Consider the following 27,682-nt stretch of genomic DNA (forward strand, 5'->3'; position numbering starts at 1 on the left):
GACTGGAACAGGTTTCCCTCAAGAATTTCCCTGTATTTAGTGCCATCCATCATTCCTTCAATTCTGACCAGTTTCCCAGTCCCTGCCGATGAAAAACATCCCCACAGCATGATGCTGCCACCACCATGCTTCACTGTGGGGATGGTGTTCTCCGGGTGATGAGAGGTGTTGGGTTTGCGCCAGACATAGCATTTTCCTTGATGGCCAAAAAGCTCAATTTTTGTCTCATCTGACCAGAGTACCTTCTTCCATATGTTTGGGGAGTCTCCCACATGGCTTTTGGAAAACACCAAATGTGTTTGCTTATTTCTTTCTTTAAGCAATGGCTTTTTTTCTGGCCACTCTTCCTTAAAGACCAGCTCTGTGGCGTGTACTGCTTAAAGTGGTCCTATGAACAGATACTCCAATCTTCGCTGTGGAGCTTTGCAGCTCCTTCAGGGTTATCTTTGGTCTCTCTGATTAATGCCCTCCTTGCTTGGTCTGTCCATTTAGGTGGGCGGCCCTCTCTTGGCAGGTTTGTTGTGGTGCCATATTCTTTCCATTTTTTAATAATGGATTTAATAGTGCTCCGTGGGATGTTCAAAGTTTCAGATTTTATTTTATAACCCAACCCTGATCTGTACTTCTCCACAACTTTGTCCCTGACCTGTTTGGAGAGCTCCTTGGTCTTCATGGAGATGCTTGCTTGGTGGTGCCCCTTGCTTAGTGGTATTGCAGACTCTGGGGCCTTTCAGAACAGGTGTATATATACTGAGATCATGTGACATATCATGTGACACTTAGATTACACACAGGTGGACTTTATTTAACTAATTATGTGACTTCTGAAGGTAATTGGTTGCACCAGATCTTATTTAGGTGCTTCATAGCAAAGGGGGTGAATACATATGCACGCACCACTTTTGCGTTATTTATTTTTTTGAGTTTTTTGAAAGAAGCAATTTTTTTTATTTCACTTCACCCCCTTCACAATTTTGACTATTTTGTGTATGTCCATTACATGAAATCCAAATAAAAATCAATTTAAATTACAGGTTGTAATGCAAAAAAATTGGAAAAACAGCAAGGGGGATGAATACTTTTGCAAGGCACTGTACAATTCAAGGCTGTCCCTCCAGGCTATACATTTTTCCTCCACAACAGTAGGTCTTCCTCACCTGTGTGTCCCCCTGGAGCGAAGACAGGTGCCAGCACAGCCACATCACCGGCACATGGACTCTGGCTGACCTGTAGTTTCAGGACCCGGGGGAGATGTGGTTCAATGATACGAGACGACAACTCCTCCCCTATCGTCCACTGCAGGATGGGCTCTAAGAGAGAGATGATGCCATAGCCACTGCAATTCCGATAAACGTATTGAAATTCACACTCATACTGCTAAGATGCAACCTTAACAGGGCAATCATTAATTGAAACAATAACAAAGTGACACCCCGCCTCTGTGTTGTTAAAAAGCTGAGGGATGGGCTTGGAGAAATGTAACCACTCTCAAATTCATAGACAAAGCTATGGATGCAAGGACTGCCCATCAAATATATTATAGTTTTAAGCATATTTGTTTTACATTTACAATGTTTACAAATATTGGAGTAAAACAAGCCTATATTTTGGGTTCTGATGGGGTTTGACAGTTGAACTAAGCACATTAGGTATTTTAAAGTTATATTCTTCAAGAATCAATGGGGTATAGATCATTAATTTGTAAGTCCAAAAATGGATGTAGCAACTGCAGATTGCCCCTTTAATGTAAGTCTAACTGACTTACTAATAATAAGTCACTCTGGATAAAAGCATCTGCTAAATTGTAATGTAAAATGTTAATATGGGATAGATAGATAATATAGGAAATACAGTCGTGGTCAAAAGTTCTGAGAATGACACAAATACTAATTTTCACGAAGTCTGCTTCCTCAGTTTTGATGATGGCAATTTGCATATACTCCAGAATGTCATGAAGAGTGATCAGATGAATTGCAATTAATTGCAAAGTCCCTCTTTGCCATGAAAATGAACTTAATCTCAAAAAAACATTTCCACTGCATTTCAGCCCTGCCACAAAAGGACCAGCTGCCATCATGTCAGTGATTCTCTCGTTAACACAGGTGAGAGTGTTGACGAGGACAAGGCTGGAGATCACTCTGTCATTCTGATTGAGTTAGAATAACAGACTGGAAGCTGTAAAAGGAGGGTGGTGCTTGAAATCATTGTTCTTCCTCTGTTAACCATGGTTACCTGTAAGGAAACACGTGCCGTCATCATTGCTTTGCACAAAAAGGGCTTCACAGGCAAGGATATTGCTGCTAGTAAGATTGCACCTAAATCAAAAAAATGTCAGATCATCAAGAACTTCAAGGAGAGAGGTTCAATTGTTGTGAAGAAGGCGTCAGGGCGCCCAAGAAAGTCCAGCAAGCGCCAGGACCGTCTCCTAAAGTTGATTCAGCTGCGGGATCGGGGCACCACCAGTGCAGAGCTTGCTCAGGAATGGCAGCAGGCAGGTGTGAGTGCATCTGCACGCACAGTGAGGCGAATACTTTTGGAGGATGGCCTGGTGTCAAGAAGGGCAGCAAAGAAGCCACTTCTCTCCAGGAAAAACATCAGGGACAGACTGATATTATGCAAAAGGTACAGGGATTGGCCTGCTGAAGACTGGGGTAAAGTCATTTTCTCTGATGAATCCCCTTTCCGATTGTTTGGGGCATCTGGAAAACACCTTGTCCGGAGAAGACAAGGTGAGCGCTACCATCAGTCCTGTGTCATGCCAACAGTAAAGCATCCTGAGACCATTCATGTGTGGGGTTGCTTCTCAGCCAAGGGAGTGGGCTCACTCACAATTTTGCCTAAGAACACAGCCATGAATAAAGAATGGTACCAACACATCCTCCGAGAGCAACTTCTCCCAACCATCCAAGAACAGTTTGGTGACGACCAATGCCTTTTCCAGCATGATGGAGCACCTTGTCATAAGGCAAAAGTGATAACTAAGTGGCTCGGGGAACAAAACATCGAAATGTTGGGTCCATGGCCAGGAAACTCCCCAGACCTTAATCCCATTGAGAACTTGTGGTCGATCCTCAAGAGGCGGGTGGACAAACAAAAACCCACAAATTCGGACAAACTCCAAGCATTGATTATGCAAGAATGGGCTGCCATCAGTCAGTATGTGGCCCAGAAGTTAATTGACAGTATGCCAGGGCGGATTGCAGAGGTCTTGAAAAAGAAGGGTCAACACTGCAAATATTGACTCTTTGCATAAACTTAATGTAATTGTCAATAAAAGCCTTTGACACTTATGGAATGCTTGTAATTATACTTCAGTATACCATAGTAACATCTGACAAAAATATCTCATACCACTGAAGCAGCGAACTTTGTGAAGACCAATACTTGTGTCATTCTCAAAACTTTTGACCACGACTGTACTATCAATGCCTTTAACCATATGATCATTGTGGAAAACTTCCATCTCCTCTCAGCTAGATCTTGCCTGATCATATCAGGCTTTATGGACCATAAAGAAAAGATTGCCACCTAGAGGTAAACCTGCACCTCAATTACTCAGAGTACATTACCCTCTAAGTGGCACTATTATCTTTAGTCATTGGCAAAAATATCCAAATTCAAAACACCCAGTGCTTGTCACAAAATCACAATATGCCCTTCCGTCCCCTAGTCTAACCTCTGGCCACGTCCAGTAGTGTTCCCTTCAGTGTGTCCAGGATGGATCCCTTGCTGCTGAACATAGAGAATCCATAGAACATACTGAACTCCACAAACCACTCATCCACAGGGGCTGCCACTAGGGGAATGGGGAATGGGGGGGGGGGGAACAGAGAGAGAAAGAGGGCAGAGAAAGAAAGAGAGCAGAGGTTTAAACAGGCCGATCAAGCCTGTGAAGGGCTGATGCAAGTTGATATTGTAGTAGTGCTTCAATATTTCAAGTAGCCTTGGTCTTCAAGTAGTAGATCGGTAGCCTGGGTACCAGTCTTTTTTAGCTACCATTCCACTCCTGTCATTTGCCAAAGAGACTGGCCTTTCTTCAATCTTCAAATATGAACATTATATCATCAATGAGCTTGAGATCAGAGGATTTGATCCTGATTTGATAACCCTCATAGCTATCCTCCAATCAAAGGTGAAAACCAGTCTGTCAAAGGTTGCTAGCTCACTTCTAAATTCTCAAACTAAATACTGCAATTACAACCACAAAACGTCTAAGTTTTTGTTTTAAGCCTCAAAATACAACTACAACAAAAAACAAAACTCAAAATACAACTCGCCTAGCGAACAGCTAAATATAATTTGTTTTACTTTGTTGTAATTGTAATTCTATTTTCAAGGCTCCACGTTGTCATAGAAAATCTGATATATATAATAATATGTTATTTCCAACAACCAATGAGCAACTTCTCCGGAAATCCAGCTGCATATTGAACGTTGAGATTGCCGAAAGGCCAGTCTCTTAGGCAAATGACAGGAGTGGCAAGGAGTGGAATGTTAGCTTAAAATACTGGTACCCTGACTAATAGATTGGCTCATTAATGAGAAATAATTACACCTGTGTTGATAGTAATGTTGTATCTGGGGACGTTCACTCTCCAGGTGGATGCATTCTAACAAGTAGAGGGAAAGCACACATAACACATAAAAGAAACAGATAGAAGTAGAATGTCACGAACTTATTCTTGGGAACCATGAGTTTTCATTGAATTCAAGTAATTACTGAGGCCATTGATTTTGTTGTAGGTATCTTTAAATCCTGATCTTAGCCCATCTCACCATAATTAACTTAAAGGGGAAGGTGGCTGAGTTAGTGCTGTTATAGATGGCCATGGTGGGCAGGAGGCCAGATGATGTGTAGAGCTTTAGTTGGTTCTGGTACTGTTTAGCTGAGCCGCCTGGTGTTTTCCGTAGCATGCAATCCACCACCTGGAATAAATTAGATAGAATGGCAATCACAAGGACGGACACATTACAATGGGAATCCATGATCTTAGTTAATTTTTTTCCCCTGAAAAGTTGCTCTGTTGATATGGTAAAGGTAAACAACAAACCAAAGGGATTAAACATACGTTTTCCATTGAACATGTTTTTAATCTAGGATGAGGCTTTATCTAGGTCAGGGCCCTAAAATGTTTCATCCTAATTCTGGGACCCAGCATTTGTTCCAGGCAATACAGGGGGGCGCCATATGTTTGATGAGAGCTGCTGGAGCAACATACCAGATTGTCCAGGCCAAGGTACAGTCGAACCCTTTTGCTATCCATAGTTCCTGACACACACTGAAATAATTTCTGTTGCTCTGGGTCATCTGGTTCATCTGGGTCATCTGGTTCATATCGGTCATCTGGGTCACCTGGTTCATCTCGGTCACCTGGTTCATCTCGGTCACCTGGTTCATCTGGGTCTAAGTGCATCAAAGTCATGTAAAGAATAAATCAAAAGAAGTCTGCCAGCCAGTAAAACAGTCATCTGTTCCATTAATTTGGGATTGATGCATATGTACACTCCACTACATATTTATTTGGCCAGTGAAGCTAAAACTCTTAATTTGGCTCTATACTACAGCATTTTGGAGTATCAGTCAAAATGTTGGACACTCATTCAAGGGTTTTTCTTTAATTTTTTTTTACTATTTTCTACATTGTAGAATAATAGTGAAGACATCAACATTATGAAATAACACATATGGAATCATGAAGTAACCAAAGAAGTGTTAAACAAATCCAAATATATTTGAGATTCTTCAAAGTAGCCACCCTTTGCCTTGATGACAGCTTTGCATACTCTTGGCATTCTCTCAACCAGCTTCACCTGGAATGCTTTTCCAGCAGTCTTGAAGGAGTTCCCACATATGCTGAGCACTTGTTGGCTGCTTTTCTTTCACTCTGCGGTCCAACTCATCCCAAACCATCTCAATTGGGTTGAGGTCGGGTGATTGTGGAGGCCAGGTCATCTGATGCAGCACTCCATCACTCTCCTTTTTGGTCAAATAGCCCTTACACAGCCTGGAGGTGTGTTGGGTCATTGTCCTGTTGAAAAACAAATGATAGTCCCACTAAGCCCAAACCAGATGGGATGGCATGTCGCTGCAGAATGCTGTGGTAGCCATGCTGGTTAATTAAGTGCCCATTGAATTCTAAATAAATCACAGACAGTGTCACCAGCAAAGCACCCCCACACCATCACACCTCCTCCTCCATGCTTCACGGTGGGAACCACACATGCAGAGATCATCTGTTCACCTACTCTGCGTCTCACAAAGACACAGCGGTTGGAACCAGAAATTTGGACTCCAGACCAAAGGACACATTTCCACCGGTCTAATGTCCATTGCTCGTGTTTCTTGGCCCAAGCAAGTCTCTTCTTCTTAATGGTGTCCTTTAGTAGTGGTTTCTTTGCAGCAATTTGACCATGAAGGCCTGATTCACGCAGTCTCCTCTGAACGGTTGATGTTGAGATGTGTCTGTTACTTGAACTCTGTGAAGCATTTATTTGGGCTGCAATTTCTGAGGCTGGAAACTCTAATGAACTTATCCTCTGCAGCAGAGGTAACTCTGGGTCTTCCTTTCCTGTGGTGGTCCTCATGAGAGCCAGTTTCATCATAGCGCTTGATGGTTTTTGCGACTACACTTGAAGAAACTTTCAAAGTTCTTGACATTTTCCAGAATGACTGACCGTCATGTCTTAAAGTAATGATGGACTGTAATGTATCTTTGCTTATTTGAGCTGTTCTTGCCATAATATGGACTTGGTCTTTTACCAAATAGGGCTATCTTCTGTATACCACCCCTACCTTGTCACAACACAACTGATTGGCTCAAACGCATTAAGAAGGAAATAAATTCCACAAATTAACTTTTAACAAGGCACACCTGTTGATTGAAACGCATTCATGAAGCTGGTTGAGAGAATGCCAAGAGTGTGCAAAGCTGTCATCAAGGCAAAGGGTGGCTACTTTGAAGAATCTCAAATATAAAATATATTTAGATTTGTTTAACACTTTTTAGGTTACTACATGGTGCCATATGTGTTATTTCATAGTTTTGATGTCTTCACTATTATTCTACAATGTAGAAAATAGTTTTTAAAAAGAAAGAAAAACCCTTGAATGAGTAGGTGCCCAAACTTTTGACTGGTGTTGTATATAATTGCTTTATCATATGAGGCAGTACAGTACAGAATATCACCTTTTATTTTAGGTTATTTTCATACATATGTTTTACCGTTTACAAATGAAAGCACTTTATGTACAGTGGGGAAAAAAGTATTTAGTCAGCCACCAATTGTGCAAGTTCTCCCACTTAAAAAGATGAGAGAGGCCTGTAATTTTCATCATAGGTACACGTCAACTATGACAGACAAAATTAGAAAAAAAATCCAGAAAATCACATTGTAGGATTTTTAATGAATTTATTTGCAAATTATGGTGGAAAATAAGTATTTGGTCACCTACAAACAAGCAAGATTTCTGGCTCTCACAGACCTGTAACTTCTTCTTTAAGAGGCTCCTCTGTCATCCACTCATTACCTGTATTAATGGCACCTGTTTGAACTTGTTATCAGTATAAAAGACACCTGTCCACAACCTCAAACAGTCACACTCCAAACTCCACTATGGCCAAGACCAAAGAGCTGTCAAAGGACACCAGAAACAAAATTGTAGACCTGCACCAGGCTGGGAAGACTGCATCTGCAATAGGTAAGCAGCTTGGTTTGAAGAAATCAACTGTGGGAGCAATTATTAAGAAATGGAAGACATACAAGACCACTGATAATCTCCCTCGATCTGGGGCTCCACGCAAGATCTCAACCCGTGGGGTCAAAATGATCACAAGAACGGTGAGCAAAAATCCCAGAACCACACGGGGGGACCTAGTGAATGACCTGCAGAGAGCTGGGACCAAAGTAACAAAGCCTAACATCAGTAACACACTACGCCGCCAGGGACTCAAATCCTGCAGTGCCAGACGTGTCCCCCTGCTTAAGCCAGTACATGTCCAGGCCCGTCTGATGTTTGCTAGAGTGCATTTGGATGATCCAGAAGAGGATTCATGAATTCATAAAAAATCCTACAATGTGATTTTCTGGATTTTCTTTTCTAATTATGTCTGTCATAGTAGATGTGTACCTATGATGAAAATTACAGGCCTCTCTCATCTTTTTAAGTGGGAGAACTTGCACAATTGGTGGCTGACTAAATACTTTTTTCCCCCACTGTATATATAATAATGTATATGTATGTCTATGTATGTATATATATATACACTACCGTTCAAAAGTTTGGGGTCACTTAGAAATGTCCTTGTTTTCGAAAGAAAAGCATTTTTTTGTTCCATTAAAATAACATCAAATTGATCAGAAATACAGTGTAGACATTGTTAATGTTGTAAATGGCTATTGTAGCTGGAAATTGCTGATTTTTAATGGAATATCTACATAGGCGTACAGAGGTCCATTATCAGCAACCATCAGTCCTGTGTTCCAATGGCACGTTGTGTTTGCTAATCCAAGTTTATCATTTTAAAAGGCTAATTGATAATTAGAAAACCCTTCTGCATTTATGTTAGCACAGCTGAAAACTGTTGTGCTGATTAAAGAAGCAATAAAACTGGCCTTATTGAGACTAGTTGAGTATCTGGAGCATCAGCAATTGAGGGTTCGATTACAGGCTCAAAATGGCCAGAAACAAATAACTTTCTTCTGAAACTCGTCAGTCTAGTTTGAGAAACAGACGCCTCACAGGTCCTCAACTGGCAGCTTCATTAAATAGTACCCGACAAACAACAGTCTCAACGTCAACAGTTAAGAGGCGACTCCGGGATGCTGACCTTCTTGGCAGAGTTGCAAAGAAAAAGCCATATCTCAGACTGGCCAATAAAAATAAAAGATTAAGATGGGGAGTCTGAGATATGGCTTTTTCTTTGCAACTCTTTCTATAAGGTCAGCATCCCGGAGTTGCCGCTTCACTGTTGACGTTGAGACTGGTGTTTTGCGAGTACTATTTAATGAAGCTGCCAGTTGAGGACCTGTGAGGCGCCTGTTTCTCAAACTAGACACTCTAATGTATTTGTCCTCTTGCTCAGTTGTGCACCGGGGCCTCCCACTCCCACTTCTGTGAAGGGAGTAGTACACAGCGTTGTATGAGATCTTCAGTTTCTTGGCAATTTCTCACATGGAATAGCCTTCATTTCTCAGAACAAGAATAGACTGACGAGTTTCAGAAGAAAGTTCTTTGTTTCTGGCCATTTTGATCCTGTAATCGAACCCACAATTGCTGATGCTCCAGATATTCAACTACATTTACATTTTAGTCATTTAGCAAACGCTCTTATCCAGAGCGACTTACAGTTAGTGAGTGCATATATATATATATTTTTTCATACTGGCCCCCCGTGGGAATCGAACCCACAACCCTGGCATTGCAAGCGCCATGCTCTACCAACTGAGCTACACAACAGTTTTCAGCTGTGCTAACATAAATGCAAAAGGGTTTTCTAATGATCAATTAGCCTTTTAAAATGATAAACCTGGATTAGCAAACACAACGTGCCATTGGAACACAGGACTGATGGTTGCTGATAATTGGCCTCTGTACGCCTATGTAGATATTCCATTAAAAATCAGCCGTTTCCAGCTACAATAGCCATTTACAACATTACAATGTCTACACTGTATTTCAGATCAATTTGATGTTATCTTAATGGACAGAAAAATTGCTTTTCTTTCGAAAACAAGGACATTTCTAAGTGACCCCAAACTTTTGAACGGTAGTGTATATTTGCGAGAAAAAAAACATGGGGGATTGGAAGTGATGCAGACAATTACAATGACAGAAGTTACAATCTATCTGCAATATTAAAGCTGATCTATCGCCGAGAAAAAAAAAAATATATATATTATTATTTCCTCATATTACATTCTTTCTACATTCTGAACATACCTCTCATTTTTTATGAGAACTGATGCATCCTCTCCTTCCGTGGTGAACTGCATGTAACTGTGTTGACAGTCATTGATCTACAAGTCATTTTGCATGACGAACAACCCCAGGCAATATCAGTAGCCTAGTCAAACTGCACAACGTGCCCAGCTTTGCACGCTGACCAACGCAAGATAGGTGGCATGTTCATGATCTTGCACATCTGCGAGGCACCTTCAGCATTCAAATGCTAAAATGGCTTGCGTGATATTAGGCTTTATTAGTTGAGTGACAGTCTATGTATACTGAACAAAAATATAAATGCAACATGTAAAGTGTTTGTCCCATGTTTCATGAGCTGAAATAAAATATCAGAGAAATGTTTCATATGCACAAAAAGCTTATTTCTCTCAAATTCTGTGCACAAATTTGTTTACATCCCTGTTAGTGAGCATTTCTCATTTGACAAGATAATCCATCAACCTAACAGGTGTGGTAAACCAATAAGCTGATTAAACAGCATGATCATTAGACAGGTGCACCCTGTGCTGGGGACAATAAAAGGCTACTCTAAAATGTGCAGTTTTGTCACACAACACAATCCCTCAGATGTCTAAAGTTTTGAGGGGGTGTGCAGTCGGCAGGCTGACTGCAGGAAAGTCCACCAGAGCTATTGCCAGACAATTTAATGTTCATTTCTCTACCATAGGCCGTCGTTTTACAAAATTTGGCAGTACATCCAACCGGCCTCACAACCGCAGACCACGTGTAACCACGCCAGTCCAGGACCTCCACATCCGGCTTCTTCACCTGCGGGATCGTCTGAGACCAGCCACCCGGACAGCCGATGACACTGAGGAGTATTTATGTCTGTAATAATGCTCTTTTGTGGGGAAAAACTCATTCTGATTGGCTGGGCCTGGCTCCCAAGTGTGTGGGCCTATACCTTTCCAGGCCCACCATGACATGGAAATGTTGCTCAATTGGTATCAAGGGACCTAACGTGGGCCAGGAAAACATTCCCCACACCATTTCACCACCGCCACTAGCCTGTATCGTTGACACCAGGCAGGATGGGGCCAGGGACTCATGCTGCTTACGCCAAATCCTAAGTATTTGATACACTGCCGATTTTGCAGGTTTTCCTACTTACAAAGCATGTAGAGGTCTGTAATTTTTATCATAGGTACACTTCAACTCCAGAAAATCACATTGTATGATTTTTAAGTAATTAATTTGCATTTTATTGCATGACATAAGTATTTGATCACCTACCAACCAGTAAGAATTCCAGCTCTCACAGACCTGTTAGTTTTTCTTTAAGAAGCCCTCCTGTTCTCCACTCATTACCTGTATTAACTGCACCTGTTTGAACTTGTTACCTGTATAAAAGACACCTGTCCACACACTCAATCAAACAACCAACTCCAACCTCTCCACAATGGCCAAGACCAGAGAGCTGTGTAAGGACATCAGGGATACAATTGTAGACCTGCACAAGGCTGGGATGGGCTAAAGGACAATAGGCAAGCAGCTTGGTGAGAAGGCAACAACTGTTGGCGCAATTATTAGAAAATGGAAGAAGTTCAAGATGACGGTCAATCACCCTTGGTCTGGGGCTCCATGCAAGATCTCACCTTGTGGGGCATCAATGATCATGAGGAAGGTGAGGGATCAGCCCAGAACTACACGGCAGGACCTGATCAATGACCTGAAGAAAGCTGGGACCACAGTCTCAAAGAAAACCCTTAGTAACACACTACGCTGTCATGGATTAAAATCCTGCAGCGCACGCAAGGTCCACCTGCTCAAGCCAGCGCATGTCCAGGCCCGTCTGAAGTTTGCCAATGACCATCTGGATGATCCAGAGGATGAATGGGAGAAGGTCATGTGGTCTGATGAGACAAAAAGAGAGCTTTTTGGTCTAAACTCCACTCGCCGTGTTTGGAGGAAGAAGAAGGATGAGTACAACCCCAAGAACACCATCCCAACCGTGAAGCATGGAGGTGGAAACATCATTCTTTGGGGATGCTTTTCTGCAAAGGGGACAGGACAACTGCACGGTATTGAGGGGAGGATGGATGGGGCCATGTATCGCGAGATCTTGGCCAACAACCTCCTTCCCTCAGTAAGAGCATTGAAGATGGGTCGTGGCTGGGTCTTCCAGCATGACAACGACCGAAACACACAGCCAGGGCAACTAAGGAGTGGCTCCGTAAGAAGCATCTCTCAAGGTCCTGGAGTGGCCTAGCCAGTCTCCAGACCTGAACCCAATAGAAAATCTTTGGAGGGAGCTGAAAGTCCGTATTGCCCAGCGACAGCCCCGAAACCTGAAGGATCTGGAGAAGGTCTGTATGGAGGAGTGGGCCAAAATCCCTGCTGCAGTGTGTGCAAACCTGGTCAAGACCTACAGGAAACGTATGATCTCTGTAATTGCAAACAAAGGTTTCTGTACCAAATATATTAAGTTCTGCTTTTCTGATGTATCAAATACTTATGTCATGCAATAAAAATGCAAATTAATTACTTAAAAATCATACAATGTAATTTTCTGGATTTTAGATTTTTAGATTCCGTCTCTCACAGTTTAAGTGTACCTATGATAAAAATTACAGACCTCTACATGCTTTGTAAGTAGGAAAACCTGCAAAATTGGCAGTGTATCAAATACTTGTTCTCCCCACTGTATACATACATACATATCCTTTAAAAATATATATATTTCCCTTTATTACTTTCCAACCCCACCATCCCCTCCCTAATTGGAGTAAACTAGTGAACAACAATGCTTAGGTCTCTACTTCATGCTTATACATAGTATATACATTTTATGGACACAGTCATGAATTATATTTTGTTTGTTTTTACTCCTGAACTTCCTCCGATAATTTTCATGATGTCCATCTGGTATGCTTCTATATGCCATATATTTCTAACTGTGCTCTTTCACAAACGCTCACAATATATAACCTATATACTTATTATGGACACAGCATGTCTTACACTAGTTATCTTGTTGTTATTAGTTGTTGTTATTAGTCCCATCCTTCAGCTCCATACAACACCTCCCATCTATCTCTTAACATTTACATTTACATTTTAGTCATTTAGCAGACGCTCTTATCCAGAGCGACTTACAGTTAGTGAGTGCATACATACACCATCCATATTGGATTTCTATTTGCCATATATTTTTCAACTGTACTGTGATGTTTTACAAAAGTTCTGAACCTTTCTATTCTATTGTTCCTACAGTTTGTGAATTGAAAATAAACATTTTTGCTAAAAGTATTATTATATTATTGATCGATTGACTATGACTTTTCAGATCACCCAGTAGTGCTATCTGCAGGGTCAGCTCCATGCAAATATTGCAATCCTTCAGCAATTCCTGGACCTGTGTCCAAAAACAAGCTACAAATGGACAGTACCAAAGCAAACGATCTAATGATTCTGACAGACAAGTTCCTTACTTTTTCCTCCTTCCACTTTCCTCTTCCATTTTTGCGGTAATGCTGCAATTATTTGGTTGTAATTTTGGGTAGAGCAGACATTTCTATATGTTTTTGTTAGCTGCATGTACGACATAACTCCACCATTCCTACCGATAATATCATTTACGAAGATTATACCTTTTTTAAACATTTTCTTAAAAAATAACGTTTTTTTTATCAATTAGTATATTTGAGTTTAACCACAATATTTGTTGCAATATTTGATCTGTAATTTCTGGAGGATTAAATTGAAATTGCAACCAACTTTCTATGGCTTGTTTTAGAAATAGTGATATTTGGGAGATTTCCTTTTCAAATACCTGAAAGTGAGGGGTTGTAATCTGAATAAAAGGAAAAAGTCCCTTCTTGAACATTGGGTGAGACAATCTTACTAGTTTGCTAGAGAACCAGTTCGGATTTAAGTATAATTTTTGTATGACTGAAGCTTTTAGTGATAGGTCTAATACTTTAATATTTAATAATTTCTGTCCTCCTAATTCATATTCATTATATAAATAGGCCCGTTTAATTTTGTCTGGCTTGCCGTTCCAAATAAAATTGAATATTTTTTTCTCATATAATTTAAAAAACTGTTCGCTAGGCGTAGGCAACACCATAAGCAAATAGGTAAACTGGGATAATAATAAAGAGTTAATCAGTGTGATTTTTCCACAAATTGACAGGTATTTACCTTTCCATGGTAGCAAGATCTTATCTATTTTTGCTAACATTCTATTACATTTTTTTGGAGTGTGATCATTTATTTCATTTGGGATATGTATTCCGAGTATATCCACATCACCATCAGACCATTTTATTGGAATTTATTTTGATTTTTTAGTGATCCAATACGTACTATAGTACATTTATCATAATTTGGTTGTAATCCAGAGAGGTTAGAAAATGTATCTAGATCCTCTATGAGGCTGTGGAGGGATTCAAGTTGTGGATTTAAAAGAAAACATGAATCATCAGCGTACAATGACACCTTTGTTTTTAAGCCCTGGATTTCTAATCCCTTGATATTATTGTTGGATCTGATTTTAATAGCTAACATCTCGATGGCAATAATAAATAGATATGCCGATAGTGGACAACCTTGTTTCACTCCTCTTGACAGTTTAAAACTTTCTGAGAAATAGCCATTATTTACTATTTTACACATACAGTGAGGGAAAAAAGTATTTGATCCCCTGCTGATTTTGTACGTTTGCCCACTGACAAAGACATGATCAGTCTATAATTTTAATGGTAGGTTTATTTGAACAGTGAGAGACAGAATAACAACAAAACAATCCAGAAAAACGCATGTCAAAAATGTTATAAATTGATTTGCATTTTAATGAGGGAAAAAAGTATTTGACCCCTCTGCAAAACATGACTTAGTACTTGGTGGCAAAACCCTTGTTGGAAATCAGAGGTCAGATCTTTCTTGTAGTTGGCCACCAGGTTTGCACACATCTCAGGAGGGATTTTGTCCCACTCCTCTTTGCAGATCTTCTCCAAGTCATTAAGGTTTCGAGCCTGACATTTGGCAACTTGAACCTTCAGCTCCCTCCACCGATTTTCTATGGGATTAAGGTCTGGAGACTGGCTAGGCCACTCCAGGACCTTAATGTGCTTCTAATTGAGCCACTCCTTTGTTGCCTTGGCCGTGTGTTTTGGGTCATTGTCATGCTGGAATACCCATCCACGACCCATTTTCAATGCCCTGGCTGAGGGAAGGAGGTTCTCATCCAAGATTTGACGGTACATGGCCCCATCCAACGTCCCTTTGATGCGGTGAAGTTGTCCTGTTCCCTTAGCAGAAAAACACCCCCAAAGCATAATGTTTCCACCTCCATGTTTGACGGTGGGGATGGTGTTCTTGGGGTCATAGGCAGCATTCCTCCTCCTCTAAACACGGCGAGTTGAGTTGATGCCAAAGAGCTCGATTTTGGTCTCATCTGACCACAACACTTTCACCCAGTTCTCCTCTGAATCATTCAGATGTTCATCGGCAAACTTCAGAAGGGCCTGTATATGTGCTTTCTTGAGCAGGGGGACCTTGCGGGCGCTGCAGGATTTCAGTCCTTCACGGCGTAGTGTGTTACCAATTGTTTTCTTGGTGACCATGGTCCTAGCTGCCTTGAGATCATTGACAAGATCCTCCCGTGTAGTTCTGGGCTGATTCCTCACCGTTCTCATGATCATTGCAACTCCACGAGGTGAGATCTTGCATGGAGCCCCAGGCCGAGGGAGATTGACAGTTATTTTGTGTTTCTTCCATTTGCGAATAATCGCACCAACTGTTGTCACCTTCTCACCAAGCTGCTTGGCGATGGTCTTGTAGCCCATTCCAGCCTTGTGTAGGTCTACAATCTTGTCCCTGACATCCTTGGAGAGCTCTTTGGTCTTGGCCATGGTGGAGAGTTTGGAATCTGATTGATTGATTGCTTCTGTGGACAGGTGTCTTTTATACAGGTAACAAGTTGAGATTAGGAGCACTCCCTTTAAGAGTGTGCTCCTAATCTCAGCTCGTTACCTGTATAAAAGACACCTGGGAGCCAGAAATCTTTCTGATTGAGAGGGGGTCAAATACTTATTTCCCACATTAAAATGCAAATCAATTTATAACATTTTTGACATGAGTTTTTCTGGATTTTTTTATTCTGTCTCTCACTGTTCAAATAAACCTACCATTAAAATTATAGACTGATCATTTCTTTGTCAGTGGGCAAACGTACAAAATCAGCAGGGGATCAAATACTTTTTTCCCTCACTGTAGGGTTACTATACATGATTTTAACCCAATTTATAAGAGATTGTCCAAAATTGAAATGCTCCAGGCATTTATATATAAACCCCAGTCGTACTTTATCAAATGCCTTTTCGAAGTCTGCTATGAATAGTAGGCCTGGCTTCCCAGATTATTGTTTCCAGTACTTGCCTTATATTATCTCCAATGTAAAACAATCTGTCTGATTAGAATGAATAATGTCCGACAATACCTTTTTAATTCTATGCGCTATACATTTTGCTAGAATTTTTGCATCACAACACTGAAGTGTAAGAGGCCGCTTGCACGATTCTTGCCATTTTCCTTTGACCTCTCTTCAATGAGCTGTTTACGCCCACAGGACTACATTTACATTTTACATTTACGTCATTTAGCAGACGCTCTTATCCAGAGCGACTTACAAATTGGTGCATTCACCCTATAGCCAGTGGGATAACCACTTCACAATTGTTTTTTTTGTTTTTTTTTTGGGGGGGTAGAAGGATTACTTTATCCTATCCCAGGTATTCCTTAAAGAGGTGGGGTTTCAAATGTCTCCGGAAGGTGGTGAGTGACTCCGCTGTCCTGGCGTCGTGAGGGAGCTTGTTCCACCATTGGGGTGCCAGAGCAGCGAACAGTTTTGACTGGGCTGAGCGGGAACTATGCTTCCGCAGAGGAAGGGGAGCCAGCAGGCCAGAGGTGGATGAACACAATGCCCTCGTTTGGGTGTAGGGACTGATCAGAGCCTGAAGGTACGGAGGTGCCGTTCCCCTCACAGCTCCATAGGCAAGCACCATGATCTTGTAACAGATGCGAGCTTCAACTGGAAGCCAGTGGAGTGTGCGGAGGAGCGGGGTGACGTGAGAGAACTTGGGAAGGTTGAACACCAGACGGGCTGCGGCATTCTGGATGAGTTGTAGGGGTTTAATGGCACAGGCAGGGAGCCCAGCCAACAGCGAGTTGCAGTAATCCAGACGGGAGATGACAAGTGCCTGGATTAGGACCTGTGCCGCTTCCTGTGTAAGGCAGGGTCGTACTCTCCGAATGTTGTAGAGCATGAACCTGCAGGATCGGACTACCGCTGACTGGATGTTTTTGGTTTGTTGCACTATTCTCGCTATACCCTAGACACTGTCGTGCGTGAAAAGCCCACTGGAACTGGTGCGCCTGGAACCGTCGATCATCCACGCTCAAAGTCACGTAGGTCACTTGTTTTGCCCATTCTAATTTTCAATCGAACAGTACCTGAATGCCTCGATACCTGTCTGGGGTGGTAGACCTAATAAACTGGCCACTGAGTGTATTTAGTCATTTTTAGATATACAGGGTAAAAAAATATATAATAACGAGGACAGCAATCAATATTGTGATGTGCACTGCATGGCCGAAGCAAGAGGAGAAGAGAAGATTACTCCGTAAAAACCTACAATTGATCAAAACCAATTTTGAGATGGGGGTGAAATCCAAAGGTGACATTATGTACTGTCTCCTCATATGAAACATTTGATCTTGAATCCAAAATGCTGGAGTATAATATAGAGCAAAATTAAAAATGTTTGCTTCACTGTCCAAATAAATACTTAGCACACAGCATGATGGTAAGACATGGACTTATCCCCTCATTATACTTATTTTGAGGGCTGAGGATATCTGACAAACTTTTATTTTGGAGTAGAATGTCCCTTTAAACCTAAGCTAGCTACTTTCTTTGACGCAATTTGATCAGCTTACCTGATATGGTGGTTCCAAACTGCACCCTGACTAACAAAATGCTTATGATGAATACAATCTGGGTCACCTACACAAAAGATTAGGACATTATTTGTGTCATTCATTATTAGTTAGTTACAGAACTAAATGTGTTTTCACATGCCAAAATCTAGGTTTGGGACACATTGGGAGTCTGTAGCTACACAGCAGGGTTTCCTTTAGCCAGTAATAGCATGTTTTTGTCCGATAAAAAAATTGAAAAGCCTATAAATAAAATTGTAGCAGGCCAATTGTCTAGGAGAAGAGGAAAAAATCCCATTGCAAAATTAGCCTATTAGCTTTTTAGCCTATTCATTGATGGAAATACCAGTCTATGTAAATACATTTGACTGGTCATGCGTATCATTCTATAAGTTAATTTGCATAATTTAGTGGAATTAAATTGGCGCATGTGTACAGTATATTCCTTATGTACAGTGGGGGAAAAAAGTATTTAGTCAGCCACCAATTGTGCAAGTTCTCCCACTTAAAAAGAAGAGAGAGGCCTGTAATTTTCATCATAGGTACACGTCAACTATGACAGACAAAATGAGAAAAAAAATTCCAGGAAATCACATTGTAGGATTTTTTTATGAATTTATTTGCAAATTATGGTGGAAAATAAGTATTTGGTCAATAACAAAAGTTTCTCAATACTTTGTTATATACCCTTTGTTGGCAATGACACAGGTCAAACGTTTTCTGTAAGTCTTCACAAGGTTTTAACACACTGTTGCTGGTATTTTGGCCCATTCCTCCATGCAGATCTCCTCTAGAGCAGTGATGTTTTGGGGCTGTCGCTGGGCAACACAGACTTTCAACTCCCTCCAAAGATTTTCTATGGGGGTTGAGATCTGGAGACTGGCTAGGCCACTCCAGGACCTTGAAATGCTTCTTACGAAGCCACTCCTTCGTTGCCGGGCGGTGTGTTTGGGATCATTGTCATGCTGAAAGACCCAGCCACGTTTCATCTTCAATGCCCTTGCTGATGGAAGGAGGTTTTCACTCAAAATCTCACGATACATGGCCCCATTCATTCTTTCCTTTACACGGATCAGTCGTCCTGGTCCCTTTGCAGAAAAACAGCCCCAAAGCATGATGTTTCCACCCCCATGCTTCACAGTAGGTATGGTGTTCTTTGGATGCAACTCAGCATTCTTTGTCCTCCAAACACGACGAGTTGAGTTTTTACCAAAAAGTTCTATTTTGGTTTCATCTGACCATATGACATTCTCCCAACCCTCTTCTGGATCATCCAAATGCACTCTAACAAACTTCAGACGGGCCTGGACATGTACTGGCTTAAAATTTTTACATTTACATTTTAGTCATTTAGCAGACGCTCTTATCCAGAGCGACTTACAGTTAGTGAATATTTTTATTTTTTTATACTGGCCCCCCGTGGGAATCGAACCCACAACCCTGGCGTTGCAAACGCCATGCTCTATCAACTGAGCTACATCCCTGCCGGCCATTCCCTCCCCTCCCCGACGCTGGGCCAATTGTGCGCCGCCCATGAGTCTCCTGGTCGCGGCCGGCTGCGACAGAGCCTGGATTCGAACCAGGATCTCTAGTGGCACAGTTAGCACTGCGATGCAGATTTGAGTCCCTGGCGGCGTAGTGTGTTACTGATGGTAGGCTTTGTTACTTTGGTCCCAGCTCTCTGCAGGTCATTCACTAGGTCCCCCTGTGTGGTTCTGTGATTTTTGCTCACCGTTCTTGTGATCATTTTGACCCCATGGGGTGAGATCTTGCGTGGAGCCCCAGATCGAGGGAGATTATCAGTGGTCTTGTATGTCTTCCATTTCCTAATAATTGCTCCCACAGTTGATTTCTTCAAACCAAGCTGCTTACCTATTGCAGATTCAGTCTTCCCAGCCTGGTGCAGGTCTACAATTTTGTTTCTGGTGTCCTTTGACAGCTCTTTGGTCTTGGCCATAGTGGAGTTTGGAGTGTGACTGTTTGAGGTTGTGGACAGGTGTCTTTTATACTGATAACAAGTTCAAACAGGTGCCATTAATACAGGTAACGAGTGGAGGACAGAGGAGCCTCTTAAAGAAGAAGTTACAGGTCTGTGAGAGCCAAAAATCTTGCTTGTTTGTAGGTGACCAAATACTTATTTTCCACCATAATTTGCAAATAAATTCATAAAAAATCCTACAATGTGATTTTTAGGAATTTTTTTCTCAATTTGTCTGTCATAGTTGACGTGTACCTATGATGAAAATTACAGGCCTCTCTCATCTTTTTAAGTGGGAGAACTTGCACAATTGGTGGCTGACTAAATACTTTTTTTCCCCATTGTATCTTATTTATCACACACATACAGCATACAGAGCCATTGAGTGGAAAATCTGTCAGACCTTGCTGCAGCATCTTGTGGTGCTTTCAAGACAACTGGGAACTCTGAAAAATATGAGATCAACTCATGATGTCAGTGATCTTCAGGTCCGAAAGTCAACTCTAGAGAGAGGCCCGAGTTCCTGAGTTGGACGACCGTTCAAAACGATTTTTCCCAAACGGGGCTTGTTTTTCACCCCAGTTCCCAGTTGTCTTGAACGTACTGAAGTCGGAGATATCCAATTTTCCAGTTTTTTTTAACGCTGCATCAAACGGCAACGGAAGGCAGGCTTCATCAGCGCATCACACATCATTTTGCAATGTGCTGGAGGCTCATTTTTTGAAAACATGAATTTTGTACATGTATCATGTATTTAAAAAACATACTTAACTGTTTGAAACCTGAAGGTTTTAATAGATATGAGGCATGTCTTACCTTGCTTCAAATTAGCCTATTAAGTTAGATCTCCTCTTTCTAAATTTCAAACTGATATTTTCATCTCTGTCACATCAACCGCTTGCATGTGCAGTGCCCTTTCGACAACAGTGTTCTCCCGCCAATTGCATTATGGAACAAACATTTGCGCGTAGCCTACTGCCTTGTGTGCATTGCTGCACTTATAATGTTAAGAAATAATAGTTTATCAACTTTAAGCTATGTGGGAAATGATTCTCTTATATTTTAGATGTGCTGTTAGCTTAATAAGAAAGCATTAATGATTGAACATAAAAGGTTTGTACTGTACTGATATAAATTGTTTAACCTAACAAGCTGTGATTAATGTGAGGAGCTGTTAGGGAGTAGGGGGAGATAAGGCTTGTGTCTCACACAGACACAAACACTGCCTCTTTGTTAGAACGCTCAAGGACATGTGTTCTGCTACAAAGATGTCTGAGACTGCTGACTCTCTGGACAAGCTGCAGATAACAACTTATGCCTGGCAACAGTGAAGCGCCAAGGGTCTGGGACAAGCCTGTGCGCCAACGATAGGCTGAGTAAGTCTAAACCACGCTCAGTCTCTACTCTGGTAGGCCAGCAGGGAGCGGGAACTATCTCTGTCAGAGTATTTAAAGAAGAACTTATAACAATGGACCAGTTCTCTGTCTGCCTTGCATGGTTTTTCAGTGGACCCGTATATACGAACATCATATTTACCATTGAAGTGTTTTGCATTAATTAAAATACTAATCTATTTTAGAAGACGTGTATTGACCTCTTTTTGTTCCAATACCAGATTTGAATTGACGCAACTTATCAGCTAAATGTTTTGATCTATTGCATCAGACTCATTGCTTTTAACGTTTTTTTATGTAGCCTAGAGCTAGCCCTACTGGTTGTATGAATTTGGGATCCATCTTCCCCCAAATGTCTGAGACTGTTTGGAATAGGCTATTTCTTTCTCGACAAGCTGACCAATAGAATAGGTAGCCTAAACTTTTCTACTATAGTAGATTCACATAGGATAGTGATTTTGCTGTTTGTTACTCATCTTGAGCTGAGGAAAAGTAAATGTCGACAGTTATTCTAACATGTTCAAAGTGCACATGAGAATTTGGTATGAAAGACCGCACTGGATGTCCTGTTAATGAATTACCATGATATTCCAAATGTGATTTCTGTCATTCTGATCACTGTGGGCCGGCGATCTGGACGTCCTAATCAGGTTATGCACCCAATGCATATGGGTCAGGTACATTTCTCAAATGTCTGGTAAATTAAAATGTTGCCGTTCAAATGTCCTGCGCCACATTTTCCTAACAGAAACCCTGCTACACAGACTCGCGATGTTGTGTCCCAAACTAAACTAACCTAAATCAAACCGCTACTTAGCTAGCACGATATTTACCTTGATTGAAATTCGATGAAGCTCCATAGTTTGCCGCCGCACAGAGCTAGAAATTTTGCAATGTTGTTGCTACTGTAATTTATGTTCAGTTTCAGTCAACTAGCTAAACATTTGCAACTTTTTTATATCAATTTTGCAACACTACAGATGCTTGACTAGTAAGCCTTCAGGGTTGTCACTAGTTACCGCCGACTGCTAACACTGAATTCTGGGATTTGTAGTGCAGACAAACTACAACCAGAGAAATTAGCACAGATAGAATAATGAGCCAGATGTTTCACCGAATGTTTAGATCTGAAGCAACCGGTTGCCATTTCCACTCACCACATACGGTGATGAGAGGAAGCTCAGGGGCCGACAGTGGGAGAAGATGGAGCGAGATGGATTTTGGCCGACACTCATTTCTCATCGATTAAACTTTTGATCTCAATAGTTTTCTGTTCCCAAAACTAGAATCTGTTACGAACAGAGTAGATTACGTTTTGTAGACTTTACCCTTTACCAAAGTTTCTAAAAAAAAAAAGTGCGTTGTTTAGAAGCGCATTTCACAAAGTAGGCGTTCCATAACGGAAAAACGCAAATATATGCTAGAACGCGCCAATAGGATCTCACTATCTCATGCTTGTCCTGCCGACTATGATTAATTCGCTTCCATTGTGAATGGGTGGAAGATGGTAGCCTAGCTGTTAGAGCGTTGGGCTATTAACCGAGCCAACAAGGTTGATGTGTTGACGTGCCCTTGAGCAAGGCACTTAACCCTAATTTGCTCCAGGGGTACTGTACTGCTATGGCAGACCCTATAAAGCAACACATTTCACTGTACCTATCCAGTGTGTGACAATAAAACTTCTTATTTAGTTATACAAATCTTTGATAAAGGTTAGAGTACCTACATGAAAATGTATATAACTGCATCCCACATTTAATTTAAGTGCATACTTCACTTTCAATCACTTCTAACCTGACAAGATAACACAAATTAACTTAAATTCTTTCAAAAATGTCATTTTTTATTTGTTTAATGTAATGTTAAGAATGTAGTCCTGTCAACATAGAAATAAACCCATAATGCACCCTTAGTTATAAAGATCCATGTGAGCTGGTTAGGTGAGCATTATACTCTTTCTTCCGACATTTCACTTGAACCATATTGAGCAGGAAAAAGACAAGAAAGCTATTGTCCTTTCATGGTGTTGAGGAGAAAGACAAGGCCATTTTCAAAAATCCTCATTCCTTATATATTTCCTTGCTATATCTAAAACACTCAAGTCTTATTATATTCTCAGAATCTATCTAAACCCCTACTCACTCTAGCCTGTTCCTATTTACATTTACATTTTAGTCATTTAGCAGACGCTCTTATCCAGAGCGACTTACAGTTATTGAATGCATACATTATTTTTATTTAATTTTTCATACTGGCCCCCCGTGGGAATCAAACCCACAACCCTGGCGTTGCAAACACCATGCTCTACCAACTGAGCTACATCCCTGCCTGCCATTCAGGTACATTTCTCAAATGTCTGGTAAATTAAAATGTTGCCGTTCAAATGTCCTGCGCCACATTTTCCTAACAGAAACCCTGCTACACAGACTCGCGATGTTGTGTCCCAAACTAAACTAACCTAAATCAAACCGCTACTTAGCTAGCACGATATTTAACACTTCACAAAATAGATGGGGTCATGAGGAAGGAAAATTATGTGGATATATTGAAGCAACATCTCAAGACATCAGTCAGGAAGTTAAAGTTTGGTCGCAAATGGGTCTTCCAAATGGACAATGACCCCAAGCATACTTCCAAAGTTGTGGCAAAATGGCTTAAGGACAACAAAGTCAAGGTATTTCAGTGGCCATCACAAAGCCCTGACCTCAATCCAATCTACTATAATTCTGATTCACATCCTTAAAATAAAGTGGTGATACTAACTGACCTAAGACGGGGCATTTTTACAAGGATTAAATGTCGGGAATTGTGAAAAACTGAGTTTAAATGTATTTGGCTAAGGTGTATGTAAACTTCCGACTTCAACTGTATGTATTGCAAGAGGAAATGGTAGAATGATGATTTACTGGGAAAGCTGGGTGAAACTGTGGCTGTCTGAAGGTTGGAATTAATGAGTTTTGGAATAAATACACAGTGCATTCGAAAGTATTCAGACCCCTTGACTTTTTCCACATTTTGTTACGTTACAGCCTTATTCTAAAATTGATTAAATCGTTTTTCCCTCATCAATCTACACAATACCCCCCATAATGACAAAGCAAAAACAGGTTTGTAGTAATTTCCGCAAAGTATCACATTTACATAAGTATTCAGACCCTTTACTCAGTACTTTGTTGAAGCACCTTTGGCAGCGATTACAGCATCGAGTCTTCTTGTGTATGAAGCTACAAGCTTGGCACCCTGTATTTGGGGAGTTTCTCCCAATCTTCTCTGCAGATCCTCTCAAGCTCTGTCAGGTTGGATGGGGAGCATCGCTGCACAGCTATTTTCAGGTCTCTCCAGAGATGTTAGATCGGGTTCAAGTCCGGGCTCTGGCTGGGCCACTCAAGGACATTCAGAGACTTGTCCCGAAGCCACTCCTGCTTTGTCTTGGCTGTGTGCTTAGGGTCGTTGTCCTGTTGGAAGGTGAACCTTCACCCCAGTCTGAGGTCCTGAGTGCTCTGGAGCAGGTTTTCATCAAGGATCGCTCTGTACTTTGCTCCATTCATCTTTCCCTTGATTCTGACTAGTCTCACAGTCCCTGCCGCTGAAAAATATCCCCACAGCATGATGCTGCCACCACCATGCTTCACCGTAGGGATGGTGCCTGGTTTCCTCCAGACGTGACGCTGGCACCTGAGCTCAATTTTGAGTCTCATAGCAAAGGGTCTGAATACTTATGTAAATGTATTAAACAGCAGTTTGTTTTGTTTTGTATTGTTGATGTTTTAATAAAAATAAAAAAAATGGACTAGGAAGAGAATATTCCGTGTCCCCAGCCGAATTGGAGTTGATGACAACGCAAAGACCATCAATAACCTACAGAACTTGTGACAACAGCATGCAGGATTAAGCCATGGAAACGCCTATAATTTATTTATTCTTCAAAACCCAGCACTGTCGTGCAAAAGCCAGCTATTGCGCTCATACTTCCCACAGTGAAAATAGCAAAAATATTTTTGACACACTCCCGGACCTATAGCGCTACCGTCAACTAAGATTTACCATTGTGTAAGGTTTATTAAAATAGAGCCCTATATGTGAATTTATCCAAATACCTTCAAATGGGGGGACTAGATACATAAAGGGCTCTAACTTTAAATGGTATAACCCGATATGTGTGAAAATACCCTCAAACAAAAGGTGACATTACAGTGGGGAAAAAAAGTATTTAGTCAGCCACCAATAGTGCAAGTTCTCCCACTTAAAAGATGAGAGAGGCCTGTAATTTTCATCATAGGTACACGTCAACTATGACAGACAAATTGAGCATTTTTTCTCCAGAAAATCACATTGTAGGATTTTTTTTATGAATTTATTTGCAAATTATGGTGGAAAATAAGTATTTGGTCACCTACAAACAAGCAAGATTTCTGGCTCTCACAGACCTGTAACTTCTTCTTTAAGAGGCTCCTCTGTCCTCCACTCGTTACCTGTATTAATGGCACCTGTTTGAACTTGTTATCAGTATAAAAGACACCTGTCCACAACCTCAAACAGTCACACTCCAAACTCCACTATGGCCAAGACCAAAGAGCTGTCAAAGGACACCAGAAACCAAATTGTAGACCTGCACCAGGCTGGGAAGACTGAATCTGCAATAGGTAAGCAGCTTGGTTTGAAGAAATCAACTGTGGGAGCAATTATTAGGAAATGGAAGACATACAAGACCACTGATAATCTCCCTCGATCTGGGGCTCCACGCAAGATCTCACCCCGTGGGGTCAAAATGATCACAAGAATGGTGAGCAAAAATCCCAGAACCACACGGGGGGACCTAGTGAATGACCTGCAGAGAGCTGGGACCAAAGTAACAATCAGGGACTCAAATCCTGCAGTGCAGACGTGTCCCCCTGCTTAAGCCAGTACATGTCCAGGCCCGTCTGAAGTTTGCTAGAGTGCATTTGGATGATCCAGAAGAGGATTGGGAGAATTGGGAGAATGTCATATGGTCAGATGAAACCAAAATAGAACTTTTTGGTAAAAACTCAACTCGTCGTGTTTGGAGGACAAAGAATGCTGAGTTGCATCCAAAGAACACCATACCTACTGTGAAGCATGGGGGTGGAAACATCATGCTTTGGGGCTGTTTTTCTGCAAAGGGACCAGGACAACTGATCCGTGTAAAGGAAAGAATGAATGGGGCCATGTATCGTGAGATTTTGAGTGAAAACCTCCTTCCATCAGCAAGGGCATTGAAGATGAAACGTGGCTGGGTCTTTCAGCATGACAATGATCCCAAACACACCGCCCGGGCAACGAAGGAGTGGCCCGTCAGAAGAAGCATTTCAAGGTCCTGGAGTGGCCTAGCCAGTCTCCAGATCTCAACCCCATAGAAAATCTTTCGAGGGAGTTGAAAGTCCGTGTTGCCCAGCGACAGCCCCAAAACATCACTGCTCTAGAGGAGATCTGCATGGAGGAATGGGCCAAAATACCAGCAACAGTGTGTTAAAACCTTGTGAAGACTTACAGAAAACGTTTGACCTGTGTCATTGCCAACAAAGGGTATATAACAAAGTATTGAGAAACTTTTGTTATTGACCAAATACTTATTTTCCACCATAATTTGCAAATAAATTCATAAAAATCCTACAATGTGATTTCCTGGAATTTTTTTTCTCATTTTGTCTGTCATAGTTGACGTGTACCTATGATGAAAATTACAGGCCTCTCTCTTCTTTTTAAGTGGGAGAACTTGCACAATTGGTGGCTGACTAAATACTTTTTTCCCCCACTGTACATAAGGAATATACTGTACACATGCGCCAATTTAATTCCACTAAATTATGCAAATTAACTTATAGAATGATACGCATGACCAGTCAAATGTATGCCTAGGTCAGCATCCCTAACCCTAACCCCACCAACCTAAGCCTTGGCCCATTGTTTGTGCTGTAGCCAACTCTTCCACACAGAGAGGAGTTGGCTACAGCACAAACAGGCTAATCCTACCCCAACCCACCTGTTCTGACGCAATTCAAACAGCTAGGGTTCAGTGATAATATTCATTTGTAATTGTGTCCATTGGTAGAATCAGAGGCCTTTCCCTGCCCTTTGTTTGGCAGTATGACAGTCAGTGCCTGTAGTCGTCTCTCTCTATTGGTCTCCCTGAGAGGGTCCCTGCTACTGATCCAAAGGGTTCAGTTGAAGAGACGTTCTAGAATGCTTGATTTGATATGAAGTTTGTCATCTCATCAGACAGGGCCTGTATTCATGCAACATCTCAAAGTAGGAGTTCTGATCTAGGATCAGTTTAGCCTTTTAGATCATTATGAATAAGATTACATGGGGTGGGGGGGGCACCTGATCCTAGACCCGCACTCCAACTCTGAGATGCTTTATGAATACATGCTCTGGACTGCGTATGTA

At 41.4% G+C, this 27,682-nt stretch overlaps 1 protein-coding gene across 3 annotated transcripts in view; it reads right to left on the reverse strand.

The window, feature by feature from the left end:
- The window catches only part of LOC121539582 (cation channel sperm-associated protein subunit beta), a 63,461-nt gene extending 41,173 nt beyond the window's left edge, over positions 1-22,288 (reverse strand). For 2 of the 3 annotated variants that reach the window (XM_041848197.1, XM_041848196.1), the window contains exons 1-7: positions 22,108-22,288; positions 17,903-17,969; positions 5,220-5,404; positions 4,777-4,926; positions 4,556-4,610; positions 3,677-3,796; positions 1,158-1,310 (exon numbers count right to left, since the gene is read on the reverse strand). In XM_041848197.1, the coding sequence (XP_041704131.1) occupies positions 1,158-1,310; positions 3,677-3,796; positions 4,556-4,610; positions 4,777-4,926; positions 5,220-5,404; positions 17,903-17,969; positions 22,108-22,134 (757 nt within the window). In that variant the 5' untranslated portion in view covers positions 22,135-22,288. The remainder of the gene's footprint in view (positions 1-1,157; positions 1,311-3,676; positions 3,797-4,555; positions 4,611-4,776; positions 4,927-5,219; positions 5,405-17,902; positions 17,970-22,107) is intronic. The other variant, XM_041848198.1, reaches the window with a different exon arrangement.
- Positions 22,289-27,682: the final 5,394 nt, after the last annotated feature.

The sequence above is a fragment of the Coregonus clupeaformis genome, chromosome 20 (assembly GCF_020615455.1).
Source record: "Coregonus clupeaformis isolate EN_2021a chromosome 20, ASM2061545v1, whole genome shotgun sequence".
Taxonomy (NCBI): domain Eukaryota; kingdom Metazoa; phylum Chordata; class Actinopteri; order Salmoniformes; family Salmonidae; genus Coregonus; species Coregonus clupeaformis.